The sequence below is a fragment of the Ursus americanus genome, chromosome 32 (assembly GCF_024610735.1).
Source record: "Ursus americanus isolate L20-20 chromosome 32, mUrsAme1.1.p, whole genome shotgun sequence".
NCBI classification, from domain to species: domain Eukaryota; kingdom Metazoa; phylum Chordata; class Mammalia; order Carnivora; family Ursidae; genus Ursus; species Ursus americanus.
Window position 1 is genome coordinate 1,163,135 of NC_142158.1, and position 20,547 is coordinate 1,183,681.

Consider the following 20,547-nt stretch of genomic DNA (forward strand, 5'->3'; position numbering starts at 1 on the left):
TGCCGGTGCCTCCTCCCGCTGCTGCGGCTCCGAGGCCGAGACAGGAAGACCCGCACTGTGCGCAAGCGCGGCAGCCGCTTCCCCCACGCCTCGCGGACCGCGCGCGCGTCGTGGGAGGACACGGCCTCGTCTGCGGTCTGTCGCTGGCAGGTGTCGTCTCCCGTTCTGCGGGTTGTCTCGCTTTGTCCCTTAGACGTGTCCTTCGCTGTGCAGATTTCACTGGCCCGCAGTCCCCGTGGTTGAGGCTTGCTGCCCTTGCCCTTGCCCTGGAAGGGCGCGTCTAGCAAGCCGTCGCTGCGGCCCAGGGCGCAGAGCGGGCTGCCTGGGTCTCCTGTGGCTTTGGCGGGGTTCCGGGCTCACACGGAAGCCTTACTGTATTTGGGGTTTATTTTCGTCCGTGGTGAACGAGGTGGTGTGGTTTCCCCACGGGAGAGTCTTGCCTCCTTTGGGGCGATCAGCTGACCAGAGAGCCGTGGGCTTGTTTCCGGGATGTCTGTGCCCGTGGCCTCTGCGCGTGCGCGTGTGTGTGCGTGTGTGCGCGCGTGTGTGTGCGCGTGTGCGCGTGTGTGTGCGTGCGGTACCACGCGGTTTCAGTTACCACAGTTCCGGAGGGCAGCTCGGATCTGAGATCGTGACACCTCCGGGCTTGTTCTTTTTCAGGGTCGCTCGGGCTGTTCGCAAACTTCTGTGCTTCCACACACATTTTAGAAGTACTTGTTCTGTAAAATACACTGTTGGTGTTTTCATAGGGGTTACATCATTTTTTTAAAAATATTTTATTTATTTGACAGAGAGCGAGAGGGAACACCAGCAGGGGGAGTGGGAGAGGGAGAAGCAGAATCCCAGCGGAGCAGGGAGCGTGACGTGGGGCTCGATCCCAGGACCCTGGGATCATGACCTGAGCTGAAGGCTGACGCTCAACGGCTCAGCCACCCAGGCGCTCCTGGTTTTTTTTGTTTTTTTTTTTTTTTTTTTTTTTTTTGAGATTTTTGTTTAGGGCGCCTGGGGGGGCTCAGTCGGTTAAGTGTCAGCCTTCCGCTTGGGTCATGAACTCAGGGTCCTGGGATCGAGTCACGCACGGGGCTCCCTGCTCCTTGGAGGTCGGCTTCTCCCTCTGCCCCTCCCCCCACTCGTTCTCTCAATCTCTCACATAAATAAGTAAAATCTTTAAAAATATATATTTTATTTGAGAGAGAGAGTGCGCACACAGGGTGGGGTGGGGTGGAAGCAGCAGAGGGAAAAGGAGAAGCAGGCTCCCGGCTGAGCAGGGAGCCAGACCGTTCTATCCCAGGACCCTGAGATCCTGACCTGAGCCCCTTAACCGACCGAGCCACCCCGGTGCCCCTCGGGGGTTGCATTAGACCGGTACGTTGCGTTGGGTGGTGTGGACATTTGAGGGGTACTTGTTCTTCCACTCCCTGAGCACGGAGTGTGTTAGGTTGGTTGTATCATCATCGGTTTCTTTCCGCAGCGTTTTAGTTTGCACAGTACAGGTCTTTCACCTCCTGAAGTTTGTTCCCAGGTATTTCATTATTTTTGGTGCAGTGTAAATGGGGCTGTTTTCTTAATTTCTCTTTGCTACTTCATTATAAGTGTATAGAAATGCAACAGTTTCCGTGTATTGATTTTGTTTTGTGACTTTACTGAATTCATTTATCAGTTCTCATGGTTTTCTGGTGGTATCTTTAGAGTTTTTGGTATGTAGTGTCATGTCCTCTGCAAGAGTGAAAGCTTCCTTCTTCCTTACCAATTTAGATGCCTTTATTTCTTTTTCTGTTCTGATTGCTGGGGCTAGGATTTCCGATACTAGCTGAATAAAGGTGGTGAGAGTCGACATCCTTCTTATTCCTGACCTGAGGACGAAAGCTCTCATTTTTTCCCCATTGAGTCTGATGTTCGCCGGGGGCTTTTCATATATGGCCTTCGTTATGTTGAGGTATGTTCCCTCTAAACCTTGTCTAGGGTTTGTATCATGAATGGATGTTGTACTTTGTCAAATACTTTTTCTCCATGTATTGAAATGATACAGTTGTTACTTTTTGTCTTGATGTGAGGTATCACGTTGATTTGCAAATATCAAAACACACTTGCATCTGAGGGATAAATCCGTGATGCATGCTTTTTAAAATATATTCTTGGATTCAGTTTGCTAATATTTTGTTAAGGATTTTTGCATCTATGTTCATCAGGGATATTGACCTATACTTTTTTTGTGGGGTCTTTATCTGGTTTTGGTCTCAGGGTAATGCTGGCCTCATAGAATGAGAAAGCCTTCTTTCCTCTTCTTTTTTTGAGGGGGGGTGTTAACTCTTCTCTAAATATTTGGTAGGGGCACTTGGGTGGCTCATTGCGTTTAGTGTCCAACTCTTGATTTTGGCTCAGAGTCCTGGGATGGAGCCCCAAAGAAGGCTCTGAGCTCAGCCCGGAATCTGCTTGATTCTCTCTCCCTCTCCCTCTGCCCCGCCCCACCTGCGCATACTCTCTCTCTAATAAATAAATCTTAGAAAAAAAAAAAATTGGTAGACTCCACCCATGAAGCCATCTGATGATACTGGTTGGTTGGTTGGTTGGTTGGTTGGGAGTTGTGTTTTGTTTGTTTTTTTAAGATTTTATGTATTTATTTGACAGAGAGAGACAGTAAGAGAGGGAACACAAGCAGGGGGAGTGGGAGAGAGAGAGGCAGGCTTCCTGCTGAGCAGGGAGCCCGATGGGGTGCAGGGCTCTATCTCAGGACCCTGGGATCATGACCTGAGCCGAAGGCAGACACTTAACGACTGAGCCACCCAGGTGCCCCTGTCGGGAGTTTTTTGATCACTGACTCAGCTCCATTCCTGGTAATCAGTCTGTTCTATTTTCTGTTTCTTCCTGATTCAGCTTTGGGAGGTTATGTTTTTAGGAATTCATATATTTCTTCTAGGTTGTCCAGTGTGTTGGCATATAATTCTTCATTGTATTGTCTTACGATCCTTTGTATTTCTGTGGTGTTGCATGTCAGTTATCTTTTTTCTTTCACTTATTTGTGAGTCCCTGGACTGATTTTTATAGATATACTTAATTTTACTACTTTTTTGCTTCCTCCTTTTCTTACTCCTACGGTCTTTCTTTTCCACTAATAAGAGTCCCCTTTATCATATCTGGTAAGGCTGGTTTAGTGGCAATGAATTCCTTTAACTTTTTTTTGTCTCAGAAACTTTTTAATCTCCTTTTATTCTGAATGATAGCCTTTCTGGATAGAATATTTTGGGTTGCAGGGTTTTTTTTTTATTTCAGCATTTTTAACATATCTTGCCACTCCCTTCTGGACTACAGTTTCTGTTGAAAAATCAGCTGATTGCCTTAGAGGGTTTCTGTTGTAATTGTTTTCCTTCCATCACTTTTAACATTCTCTTTATCTTGACTTTTGCCATTTTATTTATTATGTGTCTTGGTGTGGACTCCCTGGGATTTAAGAGGGCTCCCCTTTCTCTGCATCCTCGCCAACACTGTTTCTTGTGTTGTTGTGTTGAATTATTGATTTTAGCCATTCTGAGGTGTGAAGCAATATCTCATTGTGGTTTTGATTTGTATTTCCCTAATGACAAGTAATGTTGAGCATCCTTTCACGTATTGACCATCTGGAGGTCTTCTCTGAAGAAATATCTGTACATGGCTTCTGCCCATTTTTTAATTGGAGTATTTTGTTGGTGTTGAGTTGTATAAGTTCTAATATTTTTGATACTCATCCTTTATCTGATGTCATTTGCAAATACCTTCTCCCATTCAGTAGGTTGCCTTTTAGTTTTCTTGTTTCCTTTGCCGTGCAGAAGCTTTCTATTTTGATGTAGTCCCAATAGTTTATTTTTGCTTTTATTTCCCTCGCCTCAGGAGAATAATGTTGTTGTGGTCAGTGTCAGAGAAATCACTGCCTGTGCGGTCTTCAAAGATTTTTGGGGTTTCAGATATCACATTTAGGTCTTTAATGCATTTTGAGTTTACTTTTGTGTCTGGTGAAAGGAAGTGTTCTGGGGGCACCTGGCTGGCTCAGTCAGGAGAGCATGTGGCTCGACTAATGCCAACATTACTTAAAAATAAAAGCTTTTAAAGGGGCATCTGAGTGGCGCAGTTGTTAAGTGTCTGCCTTCCGCTCAGGGTGTGATCCTGGAGTCCTGGGATCGAGTCCTGCATCAGGTCCTCCACTGGGAACCTGCATCTTCCTCTCCCACTCCCCCTGCCTGTATTCCTTCTCTTACTGGCTGTCTCTCTGTAATTTTAAAATTATTTTGAAAAGCATTTATTTATTTATTTATTAAAGATTTTATTTATTTGACAAAGTAAATAAGTACAAAGTCATCAGTATGTGTGTGTGTGTGTACATATATGTATTTTTAAAGTAACGTCTACACCCAGCATGGGGCTTGAACTCACAACCCTGAGATCAAGAGCTCCATGCTCTGTTGACTGAGCCAGCCAGATGCCCCAAAAATAACATCTTTAAGAGAAATGAAAAGGCCCAGTTTTCCCAACACCGTTTGTTGAAGAGACTGTCTTTTTCCCATTGTATTTTCATTCCTCCTTTGTCAAAGACTGCCTATATTTATAATTGTGGGATTATTTCTGGATTTTTTGTTCTCTTTGATAGATCTATGTGTCTATTTTTATGTAGTACCATACCATTTTAATTACTACTACTTTGTAATATAACTTGATATCTGCAATTGTGATACCTCCCGTTTTGTTCTTTTTCAAGATTGCTTTGGCTATTTGGGGTCTTTTGTTTAGGAAATTTTAGGATTTTTTCTAGTTCTGTGAAAAATGCTATTGGTGTTTTGATCAGGATTGCATGACATCTGTAGGTCGCTCTGCTTAGTACACACATTTTAACAGCACTTGTTCTTCCAACTCCTGAGCATGGAACGCCTTTCATTTGTGTTGTCCTCAGTTTCTTTCATCAGTATTTTATAATTTTCAAAGTACGGGTCTTCCAGGGCGCCTGGGTGGCACAGCGGTTAAGCGTCTGCCTTCGGCTCAGGGCGTGATCCCGGCGTTCTGGGATCGAGCCCCACATCAGGCTCCTCCGCTATGAGCCTGCTTCTTCCTCTCCCCCTCCCCCTGCTTGTGTTCCCTCTCTCGCTGGCTGTCTCTCTGTCACATAAATAAATAAAATCTTTAAAAAAACAAAAAAAAAGTACGGGTCTTTCACCTCCATGGTTAATTTTGTTTCTAGGTATTTTTGGTGCAACTGATGGACTGTTTTCTTAATTTCTCTATTTCTATACAGTTCATTACAACTGTATAGAAATGCAGTGGATTTCTGTATATTGATTTTGTATCCTGCTTCCTTATCAATTTATTATCAGTTATGTAAGTTTTTTGGTGGAGTCGCTAGGGTTTTCTATATATAGTTTGTCATCTAGAAACAGGGAGCGTTTTATTAATTCCTTACCAATACGCATGCCTTTTCTGTGTTGTTTAATTGCCGTGGCAAGGACTTCCAGTGCTGTGTTGAGTAACAGTGGTGAGAATGGACATCCTTGTCTTGTTCCTGATCTGAGGAGAAAAGCTATGTTTTTCACCACTGAGTATTCTGTTGGCTGTGGGTTTTTCATATTAGGCTTTAATTATGTTGAGGTATGTTCCCTCTAGACCTTCTCTGCGAGGGTTTCTATCACGAATGGATGTTGTACTTCATCAGATATTTTTTCTGAACGTATTGAAATGATCATATAGTTTTTATCCTTTCTCTTATTGATGTGATATATCATGTTGGTGGTTTTGTGACTATTAAACCACCCTTGCATCCGGGAAATTAGCCCCACTTGATAGTAGTGTATGACTTTTTAAACATACCGTTGGATTCAGTTTGCTAATGTTTTGTTGAGGATTTTTGCACCTGTATTCATCACGACCTACTTATCCTGCACAAAAGAGGCTACTAGGGACTTCCTCTCCTACCAGGTTCCCGCAAGATATGGCCCAAGATCTTGTGAGATTTGGGCAGAGATCTGGTGAGATTTGCCACAAGATTATGTGAGATCTGGCAATGGAAAGAGGTGGCCTGTTTTGGGGGGTGTGAGTCCCAGACAGAGTGCCCTGAAGTAGACAGCCTGGCAGAGCACTTAGGCAGTCTGCCCGTCTCAGCTGAGCCAGCTGTCGTGCACGCTGCTCCGTCCTGCAGCTGCTGCCCTCCTGTTTCTTTCTCCTCTACTTTAGTACGAAGAAGGGGCCCCAAGGCCCATTCATCCCTATTTCTGTGCTGTAGTCACTAGCTCCTTTGTGTGTGTGTGTGGTGTCTTTATCTGGCTTTGGTATCATGGAACAATTTGGAAGTTTTCCTTCCTCTTCTATTTTTTGGAATATTTTGGGGTAGAGTCAGTATTAACTCTTCTTAAAATTCCTGGTAGAATCCCCCTGTGAAGCCATCTGGTCCTGGAGTTTTGTTTGTTGGGGATTTTTGATGACTCATTCAATTTCTTTGCTGGTTATGAGTCTCTTCAAGTTTTCTATTTCTTCCTGATTCAGTTTTGGTAGTTTGTGTTTCTAGGAATGTTTCCATGTCTTCTGGGCTGTTCAGTCTGTTGGCGTACAGGATTTTCTCCGTGGGCTTTATGTCAACTTCACCCTGCTGCTGACTTTTCTTTCTTCTCCTGAAGATGCTATTGTTACCCAATTTGCTTCCTATTTCCTCAGTTTTCTTTACGCTGCTTCTGCCGACTCCCACAGTCCCAACAGGATACCTTTCATGTCAGTGTTCAGAGGCTCTGCTTCACTGCCAGTTTCTCCTTGCTAGCACTCCCTTCTGGCGCCTCGCCTGGCCCTTCTCTCCTACCCACCACCTGATCCAGTTTTATACCTGCGCTGAGGTCTTCATCCTCTTACCACCTGAGGTCTTTCTTAGGGTGCCGTGACACCAGCCGCGGAGCCGATTTGGGAGAAGGACGAGGCACAGACAGGTTAGGTTGCGAAAGAGTGTGGATGCAGGGGACCGCCAGGCGCGCCACCACCAAGGCTGCGATCGCCCCGAACAGCTGCCACCTCGCATATTTATTGGCAATAAATAAAGACAATCAAGGGAGTGATCCATATTACATCCTAGTGAATAGCAGTACGTCACGGGGACAGTCACGGGAGTAGATGACGTAACGTTCAGCAAGTGAGGCCTAGTCTTAAACACGTTTCTACGGACCCCGCGGGCTATTGTCAAGAGCAATCAAGTTTCGGCTGGGGCAGCGCTCTGCCCTTTAGCGAACCCGGCGTTTCTGGCCGCTCGTCATCTGAGGGCAGCTCCACCTTGAGCGAGCCCGGCGTTCCCGGCTCTGTGCTCTGACGTTCCCGCTAACGCCCGCGAGGCCACAAACATGTTTTCCTATTATATCCACAGCATAAGCTCCCGGCCGCGGCCGCTGCATTAGATCATCCTTATGTCATGGGCTCTGCCTTGATTTTCACCGGTAGATTCAGCACCGTCTACGGTTACTGTGACAGTGCTTCCATTTTTAAAAATCTCCACAAAAAATTAAAGAGGCACAATTTCATTCTTTCAATCCAGAAATTAATCCGTTTAACAAATGATTTCCCACATGTCTCACACCAAAAATTAGTCACAGAAAAAGGTAGCACTCAAGTTCAACATTTTTACAGATTATTGTAACAAGTAATATTTTTAATGGTCTTTGAAACTACGTAGAGGTTTGATTTTTTAAAAATATTATTTAATAATTCCATTACATACATCAGGTTTGCTTTGGAAGGATACAATCTCATTTGTACCTGTAACTTTTTTGTCTTGTTAATACTGGCACCGTGTTCATTTTATCTGCCTGAATCTGACAGATTAGCATTGTGCTCCAAGTAGAAGTGTGCAACGTATCTCCGAAAATCCAAGAGGTCTAGAGAAGTGCCCGGGTTACAGGCTCTGTGTAGCTGCCACGCGTTGTTCATGGCGACATCTATTATGTAGCTCACCAAAATCGAGTACCATTTCTTGCTTCTTATTCTCACCCTGTATTTGGAAATGATTTGATCCATTTTAGCTACACCTTCCCTGCATTCATCATATAACCTCACTATGGACGGCCACGCTACCTGCCGGAGCTCCCCGTCAGCGGCAGAAAGGCTTCGCTCCCCGGCTGGTTCTATGCCCACAGCATTGGAGCACAGGCTGGTGATGCCGTCACCACGCCAACGACACAAAATTATCTCCTCGTTTTCTTCCACTCGGAAATCGAAATACCCCTTCTTCATTTTTCTCATATGTTCTGCATTCATGAGGGGACATTTTTCAGTCCTGTTCTCACGAATTGTTCCTGTTGCCCTTACTCCTTTTTTCTTCAGGGCTGATACCAATTTGACGCTTGTAAAGAAGCTATCAAAACACAGATGATAGGGATACTGGCCTCTCTCTAAAAGAACATCAGCAAAATGCATCACTAGATTTCCACCTAAACCAAGATCAAGACCCTTACCCACCACCACCGCTGATTCTTCCTGATAGGGTTCGAACCACACCAGATAACCCTGTGTGGTTGTGCCACACCAAATTTTATAGCCAATTCTAATAGGTTTCCCATTCAGGAACTGGTCACTGTCAAAGCATTCACACATTGTCTTATCAAAATAATAGTATTCCTCCAGGGGAGCATACAGGAGGAAGTTTCTATTCATTCGGTTTATGAGAGGCCTCAATTTTGTAAACTTATCTTTTTGATCTAGGTGGCTATTATCTGCAAAATGTAGGTATGAGAAAATCAATTCAAATCTGTCCCTTCTAATTGCATCTCTAACTAGGTTCTGATCAGCATCAGAGATTTCCCAGTACATTCCCCTCCTGGGACGCCTCACAAATCCACTCAAAAGTAAGATACCAAACACACACCTTATTTCCTGAACTGAGACTTCCAAGTTGACATTTTTCTGAGATGCATAATTATTGGTTTCGTTGACAATCATGTTGAATATTTCATCATCAAAAAACAACTCAAAGAGCTCTACTGGGTTCAGCTTCTCACTCTTGAGATTCAAAAGTCCAGAATCCAGCGCCGACCAGCTTGGGAAGTTGGGTTTAATGTCTCTTTTGGTCCAATTCTTCTCTGGCAAGTTTGACGTCTTTAGCTTTTTTTGAGCATGGTGGGCCTCAAGCTTATCTTCTTCCACATCTGAGTCACCAGAAAATGCAAGGCCTTGGAGCAGTTCACTCACTCGAGCTTTGTCCTTTTTTCTCCCTTTTCGGGTCATGTCTCCTGCAGCATATTCCAAGGATGAGATGTGCGTTCGGGCCCATAAGTCACCCGGGTGACGGTCCTTTAGGGTGTTCAAATGGGTAACTGTCCTGTCCGTGTGGACAGAAGTACAACAAGGAGGCTGGGGCACACAATTGCTAGGATTGAAAAAAAAAAAAACCTATAAAAATCCTTAGTCTTACTAGGACCTGAATCTGATGACACCCGAAGTATTCTTGTGTGGAGATTACCTGCTTCTCACTCCTAGGACCTAACACTTCTGGCCTGTCCCTACCTTGGTCTCGCTCCTCTGGACAGCTAGCTGTGGAGTCTGAAAGAAGGGACTGGGCATCTTCATGCAGCGCCTCCCTCCTCTTCAGGAGCAAGTGGCAGATGCCCCATGTTCCTTTTGGCCCCAAGTCGTATCAGGCAGGCCTGTGCAGGGGGAGGCCTGCTGTGCTCCTCTGCTTGGGAACTCCTTTCCTAGCCGAGCCTCCGTCAGCGATGAAGCCGAGGTTTCCAGAATCCTCTGTTTACTCCTGTATCTCCATCACTTGGTTCTAAATTTGGACAAGGAAGGGGGTTATAATGTACTGGGCTCCCTTACGCCTGTCTCAGAGTTTCTGAACGTGGGAGGATTAAGTCTTTCCTAGCTCTACATTCATCTGGTGGACACACTGCTCCGGGGAGAAACTTAAACTTACTGCCGTTGAACTGGTTTTTATGGGTTTATAAAGTTACCAAGATGAAAAGTATTATACACAAGCTTCTCTTTTTATCTGAGAAATCTGCATTTCACTAACATCCCACTGGTAAATAAACAGTCTAGTTGCAGAAGACATACGGGGGAAAAAGCACTGAAAAGAGTACATTGTAATTTATACTACATGTATTTCTCCTGGGTGTCTCCAGTGTGCGCAGACGGCCCAGTCAACATTCCCTAACGTCCCTCAAGTGCGGGGACCGTGTGCGGATGCCGCCTCCACGCTGCATCTTCTCAGCCTCACGCCTCTGCCCCTCTGCCCCTCCATCTCACGACTCCTCCCTTCCCTCTGCTTCCACTTCCCTTCCTACTCAGTCGACTGACCCCACAGTCCATCCCCTTAGCCCCTCTCTGGCCAGGATCACCAGCCACCTGCCCCAGTGACCGGTGCCCCAGACTGGTGCCCCAGACCGGCCGGACTTGAGCACCGGCTGGAGCCCAGCGTTGGGTCTCCGGTCCTCACCCCAGGGTGGGCGACACCACAGAGCCCGCAGCAGCGGGGCGACCGTCACCTAACCATGCGGGCCTCCGAGGTTCGGCTGGTCACTCACCCTGCCTGCAGTCCTCCTTCCCCCTCACCCCCGTCTCCCCAGTTCCCCACATTTCACATCTTCATCATTCTTCTCAAAGCTTTAATCCCACAGCCTCTTTTCCCCACTCCAAAGAGGACCCAGAATTTCTCAGGCAGAAACCTGCTCGCTGACACAGTCTGCCTCTGCCTTCCGTGGCTCCTGTGACCCCTCTCCTAGGTCGCCAACCCTGTCGGGCGCGGCACGTTCACTTCTCCGCCTCTCTCCTCCCCCCCCCCCCCCCCCCCAGCGAACTCCCGCCTGGTCCCTGACTCTTGTTCCCCTGTCCCCTGCCTCACGGGTGCTTCCTCCCGTTGCCTGCAGCTCTGCCCCCCCACCCCAGCACTGTGCCCTCGGGGCACCTCTGCGTAAGAGGGACAAGATGCTTCCTGAACGGATGGAACAAAGAAAAAATAGTCTGGAAGCTGAACTTACAAAAATGTGCCTAGAGAATAGTCTTTGCAGCACAACTCTCTTTGCCTCTCCCATCCGTTCATCACTGATTCTTGATCCACACCTCTGTCTAGTTCATCGTGGCCTGTGACACCCTGACAGAGCTTCCCTAGTCATCTGCTTGGGGAGAGAGGCAGACTGACTTTCCTGCCTCTCCCTGTTAGCCCGTCAGAAACCCACTTCTGCAGGCAGCCACGTGTCCTGGTAAAGGCCACGAACTGGTCTAAGCCAGTTCTCACAATCCCATTCCCCTTTCTAGATGCTCAGTTCCCCCAGCCTCTGATGGCCAAACATGGTCCTCAGAGTCCATTTCAGCCAGTGAGAAGCAGGAGAAGACGTCTGTGTTCTGGGCACCAGGAACGAACGTGGGTAGAGGTGCCCTTCTGCCCCTTTCTGCTGACCCAGTCCCTGGAGTTGCAGGAACCATCCTGTGGTCAGGGGTGGACAAAGCAGCCCTGGATCCTTGACTAGGGGAACTGGGCCAGTATGAACCTCCTGCTGACCTGAGCGCACGGAGCGTGCATTCCTTTCAGGAGTCCGTTTAGCAGGACTGGAGTTAAATCTAAGAACACCTTCTAGGACTCGGCAGTCCTCTTCCTAGCTATCTGTCCCCGAGGAGTTCTCACACGAGGGGCGTAGCAGAGGCTGCTCCGTGAGCGCTGTTTCTCCACTGGTGACCGCCGCTGGGGAAGGTGAGTGCTCAGAAATACGGACAGGGCTTAAAACATGATGCTGAGTCATAATACTATTTAAATAATTTAAAGCATTCACATAAAGCAAAAGTGCGTATTTTACATAAACAGATACTGATAATGGACACGCATCACGGCCCAAAATGGTGGAAGAAGGAAAGGGGAGTGAGTAGTGGGAAAAGGACGTACAGAAACTGTGTGGCTGGCGGGGGCCATGGGGGGGTGGTGAAGACACGGGAGTCAGGTTTCTGGGCACTGAGGCTAAATGTACCTGTCCCCACGGCTGCCCTGCATGCCAGGCTATTTATCCCACACTGTTTCCTTTCTCCCCTTTTTCTCAATTCCGAGGAGTTAACAGCCTCCCCCAAACCCCCTCTGCCTCTGCCCCGGTCCCTCCCGTCCTGCTTTAGGACTGTCTGTGCTCCACATTCGTTCCCTCATTCCCACAACCAGGCTTAGGAAGTACCTACAAGGTCTTTAATTTCTGTGCCATCAGCTGCTTTCCTAACACTGGACTCACCTGTTGGGTATTCCTGACGCCTCAGCACTGTGCTCCATTTCTTCAGAAATTTCTTTCTTTGCATTAAATAATCCATCTTTAGTTACAACTTCTTCAGCTAAAATAATATAATAATTTAAATGTCATCTGTTGCCTGAATTGAGAAAGAAGAAAAAAAAAATCTCCAGAGTAGGGAATAGGATTTTCTTTTTCAGTGAGCTCTACACCCAACGTGGGGTTCAAACTCACACCCCCGAGATCCCGAGTCGCCTGCTCTACTGACGGAGCCAGCAGGCGCCCTAGGACCAGGATTTCCCGATTCACATCATCATTGGGCGTCCCGGGAGCGCTGTCACAGCGGCCCTACGGAGCCTGGCACAGTATGGGAAGATAGAAAGGTCAGTGAGCTGGGGAGAGGGTCTACCAAGGTAAAGCCCATTTAAAGAAAATTATATACAGGTAATCTTGGAGCGTGAAGAGAACTTCTCTGAGATGAAGGGATCAGGCAGAGGAGTGTGGGGCTTCCAGACACAAAGAGGTGTCTAAACATGACAGTTACATGGAATCCTTTATAGGGAAGAGAATGGGAAGCACAGGAGTCGTGAGGGACTCGGGATATGGAGGGATGATCAAAGAAGATCTAAAGCAGCAGCTAAGTGTTGTGACAGAAGATAACGTGCCGGGGAGGGAGGCGAGATGGTGAGGGCCGAGGCAAGTCTGCAGGCAGAGGACGGGGAAGGCAGGGCGATGGTGCGCAGGGAATGTCGGCTCACAAGGGCCAGGTCACAGTTAATGACCGCAGGAGATGCGCACAGACGCGGGACCCTTCAGGGGCGCCCTCACCCATCAGACGGACGCTCGTAGCCGCCTGAGCTGAGTCCCCGCGGGGGCTCGGCCGCTGCTCTGTGACGGGCGCCTGGGCGGCTGCTTCCTCGGTCTTCACTGATGTCTGAAAAGGCAAAAGGCGGCCTCCTAGTCTTCCCTGGGGGGGACGTGGACCCCACCCCGCGGAGCAGTGGGGCGGCCCCCCGGCAGGGCCGTGCTCCCTCCGAGGCCCTGGATCGTCCCGGCCGCCGCTGCGTAGACGAACCGTGTTCTCCGGCTCCAGACGCGTCCCTCCGGGCTCCGCCGTCACACAGCCCGCGCCCGAGGACACACTCACCGGCTCGGATCTGCGGGCCACGCAGCCCGGAGTGACCGCTCAGCTACGAGTCTCCTTCCAGCGGAGGCCACGCTAAGGCGGCCTCACAGGCACCCGCACGGTTCGGGCCGCAGCAGGCCGTCCCCGTCGTCAACTGTGCTGACTAAAAACACGCAGAGGCAACTCTTTTCTGTACAACTATTTTCATCAAGATAAAATATTAAGAGTAGAAAGCACTAGGTTTCATAGAATTCACTAATTAGAAGCCACGGAAAAGGCCCACCTGAGGCGAGGACTCCACAGGGACCACGTTTTGAGAAAATGGAGTCAGCAACCCAGGACTTAATAGAAGACAATTATTTTTAACTAAATGGCCAGGGAAACGTTTGAACCACTGAGAGATTTAGGGGGAAAGCCCGTTTTAACATCACCATTGGAAACGCTGGGTCTGCCAAGAACACCGAGAATTGCAAGGGAGAATGGCGGCGCGAGGCTGGGAGACGAGGCGGAGGCACTTTCCGAACGCGAGGGTCTCCCTGCGCTTCCCTCTCACCGACATGGCGTGGCCACACGGGCCTGACCCACGGGAGGGCCTGGAGCCCGACGGGGCCAAGGAGCAGGCGGCCGGACGGAGGGCCGCCACCCACCACGTCCCACGCGCTCCCCTGGGACCCCGCCGTGTCCTTCCGGTTGGTCCGGGGAGCGGGCCCCGTGCGGGGAGGAGACCAGGGTCCCGCATGAGCCACGAGAGGCCGGAGCGGCGCCCTCCGGGGCCCAGCGCGCACGCCTCCGCTGCGATGAAACGCCGTCTGAGATGGACGCCACAACTGTCCCCATTCTGTCCGGAACCCTAGTTCTAACCCTTTAGGGTCTCCCAGCCCCGCCACTGAGGGTCCGTGAACTCAAGTGCTTTGCAGTGATGCACGTTCGCAGAAAGCAGATCTTAAAGTCAGATGGGAAGCCAGGAGAGAGGAGCTAGTGCCGCCGGGAAACTTGAGCGGACAGCGGGGGAACGAGGGGACGGGAGCGGCCGGGGTGGCGGCCGGGCGCGGGGGGCTCTCTGGGAAGTGAAGACCCACATACGCAAACAGAAGCCACCTGAGGCAGGAGGAGGAAATGCCGGCGATCCGCCGCCTTGGACGCTGCTGAGTCCAAAAGGACCAACAATCAAAACAGGAAGGATGTCCGCGCCGTGGCCGTGGCGGCACCGAGCTGCTGCGAAGATTATTTCCAACCCTCAAAATAATCCCTAGTCCAAATCATCCCCATTTATCCTCACGGATTCAGGGGGATCAGAACTAAGTGCAAAAACACAGGGAAGTCGAGAGTCATCCAGGGAAGACGGGGGAGCAGGTGGACCCTAAGCTCCCCTGGTCCCACGGATACAACTAGATAACACCCGCTTCGGTGTCAACCCAGAAAATGACCCACAGACGGGCAGAACGGACTCTGCACAAGCCACATGTAAAGAGGCCGCATTAAAGCAGCTAGGAAGGGTGGAGGTGCAGAGATAAACTGACCCTCGGAACTGTCTGCGGAGGGAGGGACTCGTGGGCGCAGGGAGGGGAGAGCAGCAGACCCCCCACACCGGGCAGCCTGCGCGGGGAAGATGAATCCCGTAGCCTCCGGCTTTGAAAACCAGAGCAGCCGAATTTCCCACATTCATAGGATCAGCAGTGCTTAACTGGAACTTTAAAGATCAGCCTGCTGGGCTCTGAGAAGGAAGGGCAAGAGGAAACTGAGTCCCTGCCCTTAAAGAGACAGCACCGCTAACAGCCCCACTGGGATACAGCGCAGAAGCAGCAGTTCTAGAAATGCCTGGGGTAAATGGGAGGGAGACGTGTTCACTACTCTGAGCGTCTGCTAGAGGGACAGGGATGGTTGGGAGACTTCTCCAAGAACAAAAGCTCTGCAGGCTCTCCTTCCCTCTCCTTCACCCCAGCCTAGATCCACAGACGAGTGGGAGCCAGGACAGCGCAGCAAGCCTCACCCCCCACGTTCTACGGCCACACCCCTGCCATCCCCGCAGCCTAAGCAGTTCTGGGCAGCTGCAGTCCCCTCCTGCCGTGGACCTGCCACACCACACACCACGCCCACACAGTCAGGGGACTCCCCTATCCAGCCTGTGGCAGGAATTTTCTAAAGGGGATCCAGGCCACCCCCCACAGCCAACCTACCCCAAAGCTGCTAACACCACGACCCTGCCCCCTCCAACGCACCATTAGCTAGAGCCCATCCCAACCAGGGCCACATGCCTGGCAGTGTGCAAGCAGCCCCAACAGGGGCCAGCACCACTCCCGAGTGACTCCTGCCCCAGGGAGAGGGTAAGGTAACAACACACACCAGTCGGATGTGGCCCCAGCCGCAGACCGGGGGCAGACATCTGGTCCGACGGCATATCCACCTACCAACAAAAGCTGCTCAGGGGACAACACAGGGAGAGCACCTTGCAATTCGGTGCTGCTGCATCTCTGGCAAACACTGGACTGTCTCAGTTCGCGCCCAAGGCAGCCCCGGACTGACCCACTGACACAGGGAGCAAACACAGGCTACACCAGGCAAAGAGAGCCATTGCAAAGGACTGCACTGAAGGCAAACGCAGCTCACCCACAACCCTAGGGCACACACAACACAGAGACACCCCTGGAGCACCCTACTCTGATGAACAGGGAACACTGCACTGCAGGCACTCCAGGAACTCTTCATAAGGCTGTTCCTTACAAGAGCAGGAGATGAAACTGACCTTCCTAACACAGAAATAGACAAAATGAGAGGAATATATCCCACGTGAAAGAACAAGATAAAACTGCAGGACAGCTACACGGAGCAGGTAAGTCGTGTGTCTAAGAGATCAACGGCAGTGGTCACAGAGATAGCCGCTGCGCTTGAGAACAGACTGCAGGAAGCATAAAAAGAACCAGAGATGAAAAACAAATTAGAAATACACTAGAGGGAATAAATAGATGAGAGGAAGCAGAAAAATGGATGAGTGACGTGGAGGACAGACGAATAGAAAGTAATCAAGCTGACCAGAAAGAACAAAGATTAATAAATACTGAAAACAGATCAAACGTAATCACACTGACATTCTAGGGATCCCAGAACGTGAGGAGAGAGAAAAGAGGGCAGAAAATGTATTTAACTAAGTAATAGCTGAAAATCTCCCCAATCTGGAAAAGGAAACTGGAATCCAAATCCAGGAGGCACAGAGAGGCCCTAGTAAAATCAACCGAAGGAGGTCCACACCAAAACACATGGTAATGACGGGTACCTGGGTGGCCCCCTTGGTTAAGCGTCTGCCTTCAGGCTCCAAACATGATCTCAGAGTCCTGGGATCGAATCCCACATCGGGCTCCCTGCTCAGTGGGGAGTGTGCTTCTCCCTTTACCCTTCCCCCCCGGCTCGTGCTCTGTCTTGCTCACTCTCTCATTCATAAGTTAATTAAATATATCTTAAAAAAAGACATATAGAGGGGCGCCTGGGTGGCACAGCGGTTAAGCGTCTGCCTTCGGCTCAGGGCGTGATCCCGGTGTTGTGGGATTGAGCCCCACATCAGGCTCTTCTGCTATGAGCCTGCTTCTTCCTCTCCCACTCCCCCTGCTTGTGTTCCCTCTCTCGCTGGCTGTCTATATCTCTGTCAAATAAATAAATAAAATCTTTAAAAAAAAAAAAAAAGACATATAGTAAATAAAATGGCAAAAATTTGTGATGAAGAGAGAATTTTAAAAGCACCAAAAAAAAAGGAAAACCATTACATACAAAGGTAAATTACATAAGGCTATCAGCTGATTTTTCAGCAGAAACTATGCAGACCCAAAAGGAGTAGCATGATATATTCGAAATGCTTAAAGAGGAGAGGGAGAAAGATGGCGGAGGAATAGGGGTCCCCTTTTTCAGCTGGTCCCCTGAATCGAGCTGGATATCTACCAGACCATCCTGAACACCCATGGAATCAGCCTGAGACGCAGGAAGATACACCTGGATCTCTATGAATGAACATCTCCAGCGCTGAGTATTGAGGTACGAAGCTGGGAGCCGTGAAACCGCGCACAGATATCGGAAGATAAACGGAAGGGGGAGGGAGCCGCCGCACTCGGGTGCCGGGAAGCGGCAGCCACCTGCACTGGGGAGCGGGCCGACCAGTGAGAGAGCAGACTGAGATAGGAAACTCAGAAGCCTCGGAGCATGCATGAAACACACTGAAACGGAGCTCGGGAGCGCGCACAGGAACCAGGGGCGGCTGGTGGTGTTAGAAGCACAAAGGACAGAGACGAGCCAGCCCTGGAAGTGAGGGCTGGGACACCAGCTGTGGGGCGCACAACCCGGGATGCTGCAGGGTTTTTGCAGCACTGACAGAAACAGAGTTAAAGTGGCCAAGAGAGCTCAGTGGAGAGCGAACTGCAATCTCTCTGTTCTGAGACAGAGGCTGGGATTCGGCCACTGCTGCTCTGACTCTCAGAAGAGCCACAGAAAACTGCCAGGGAAAGCCGCCAGAGAACAAAAGCCCCAAAAAACTGTCCCGCACTGTGCCCATCCCCCACACACACAGGGGACAGGGCGACTCTGCCCAAACAGGGTTACCTGAGTATCAGCACGACAGGCCCCTCCCCCAGAAGGCAGGCTGAAAAATCAAGAAGCCCACATCCCTAAGGTCCCTATAAAACAGGTGCATCTTGCTTGGGTCCTGGTCAATAATCTGGGCTCTGGGCAACCCCGCAACCTCTCCTCATCAGAATGACAAAGAGGAAGAACCCCCAACAAAGGAAAGAAACAGAGACTGTGGCCTCTGCCACAGAACTAATGGATATGGATATAACCAGGATGTCAGAAATGGATTTCAGAGTAACATTATCAAGATGATGTGTAGGCTTGAGAAAAATATTAATGAGAATATAGAATCTCTAAGGGCGGAAATGAGAGCAAATCTGGCAGAAATTAAAAATTCTATGAATCAAATACAGTCTAAACTGGATGCTCTGACAGCCAGGGTAAACGAGGCAGAAGACGAATTAGTGAGTTAGAGGATGAGATGATAGAAAAGAAGGAAAGAGAAATAACTTGGGGGGGGGGGAATCTCCAATTTCATGAAAAAAGCTATGGGAGATTACTGACTCAATGAAACGTTCCAATGTCAGAATTATCAGGATCCTCGAAGGGGTGAAGAGGTCTAGAAGAGATATTTGAACAAATTGTAGCTAAGAACTTCCCTAATCTGGTGAAGGAAACAAGCATCCGTGTCCAAGAGGCAGAGAGAACCCCTCCCAAGACCAGTGAGAACAGACCAACACCATGACATATAATAGTACAATTTGCAAATCTTAGATCCAAGGAAACAATCTTGAAAGCAGCGAGGAGGAAGAGATTCCTTACGTACAGAGGGAGGAACATCAGAATAATGTCAGACCTGTCCACAGAGACCTGGCAAGCCAGAAAGGGTTGGCAAGACATATTCAGAGCACTAAGTGAGAAGAACATGCAGCCAAGGATACTTTATCCAGCAAGGCTGTCATTCAGAATGGATGGAGAGACAGGAGCTTCCGAGACTGGCAGAAACTGAAAGAATATGTGACTACCAAGCCAGCCCTACAAGAAATATTAAGGGGGGTTCTATAAAAGGGGAAAGACCCCAAGAGTGATACAGAACAGAAATTTACAGAGACAATCTATAGAAACAAGGACTTCATAGTCAACATGACATTAAAATCACATCTCTCAATAATCACTCTCAATGTGAATGGCCTAAATGCTTCCATAAACGACCCAGGGTTGCAGATTGGATAAAAAGACATGACCCATCAATATGCTGTCTACAAGAGACTCACTTTGAACCAAAAGATACATCCAGACTGAAAGTGAAGGGATGGAATACCATTCTTCATGCCAGCAGACCTCAAAAGAAAGCTGGGGTAGCAATTCTCTTATCAGACAGATTAGATTTTAAGCTAAAGACTGTAGTTAGCGATACAGAAGGACACTGTATTATTCTTAAAGGGTGTATCCAACAAATGGATATGACAATTATAAATATCAATGCCCCCAACAGGGGAGCAGCCACATACACAAGCCAACTCTTAACCAGAATAAAGAGACATATAGATAATAATACATTAATAGTAGGGGACCCAACACTCCACTCTCAGCAACAGACAGATCATCTAAGCAGAAAATCAACAAAGAAACAAGAGCTTTGAATGACACACTGGACCAGATGGACCTCACAGATATATACAGAACACTCCACCCTAAAACAGAATACTCATTCTTTTCAAACGCACATGGAACTTTCTCCAGAATAGACCATACACTGGGTCACAAAACAGGTCTCAACTGATACCAAAAGACTGAGATTATTCCTGATTATTCCCTGCATATTCTCAGACCACAGTGCTTTGCAACTGGAACTCAATCACAGGAAAAAATTTGGAGGAAACTCGAACACTTGGAAACTAAGGACCATCCTGCTTAAGAATGTTTGGGTAAACCATGAAATTAAAGAACTTAAGCAATTTATGGAAACCAATGAGAACGAAAACACATCGGTCCAAAACCTATGGGACACTGCAAAGGCAGTCCTAAGGGGGAAATACATAGCCATCCAAGCTTCACTCAAAGAATAGAAAAATCTAAAATGCAATCCTTATATTCACACCTTAAACAGCTGGAGATGGAACAAAAGAACAGGCCTAAGCCATGCACAGAAGACAACTGATAAAGATTTGAGATCAATGAATTAGAAACCAGAAATACAGCAGAGCAGATCGAAGAAGCTGGTTCTTTGAAAGAATTAATAAGATCGATAAGCCACTGGCCAGACTTATTCAAAAGAATAGAGAAAGGACCCAAATTAATATAATTATGAATGAAAGGGGAGAGATCACAACTAACACCAATGAAATAGAAACAATCATTAAAAAGTATTATCAGCAACTATATGCCAATAAATTAAGCAACCTGGAAGAAATGGATGCCTTCCTGGAAGCCTATAAACTACCAAGACTGAAACAGGAAGAAATAGACAATCTGAACAGACCAATAACCAGCAAGGACATTGAAACAGTAATCAAAAACCTCACCCAAAACAAGAGTCCAGAGCCAGATGGCTTGCCAGGAGAATTCTACCAAACATTTAAAGAAGACAGAATACCTATTATATGAAGCTGTGTCAAAAAATAGAAATGGAAGGAAAGCTCCCAAACTCATTCTATGAGGCCAGCATTACCCTGACCCCAAAACCAA

The 20,547-nt window shown here is 48.4% G+C and overlaps 1 protein-coding gene across 6 annotated transcripts in view; it reads right to left on the reverse strand.

Moving 5' to 3' along the window:
• Nucleotides 1–355: 355 nt before the first annotated feature.
• The window catches only part of PGBD1 (piggyBac transposable element derived 1), a 38,313-nt gene continuing 18,121 nt past the window's right edge, over nucleotides 356–20,547 (reverse strand). For 4 of the 6 annotated variants that reach the window (XM_045800615.2, XM_045800614.2, XM_087857986.1 and 1 more), the window contains 3 exons: nucleotides 13,014–13,119; nucleotides 12,192–12,288; nucleotides 356–9,352 (listed from right to left, as the gene is read on the reverse strand). In XM_045800615.2, the coding sequence (XP_045656571.2) occupies nucleotides 7,789–9,352; nucleotides 12,192–12,288; nucleotides 13,014–13,119 (1,767 nt within the window). In that variant the 3' untranslated portion in view covers nucleotides 356–7,788. The other 2 variants (XM_045800617.2, XM_087857987.1) reach the window with 2 other exon arrangements.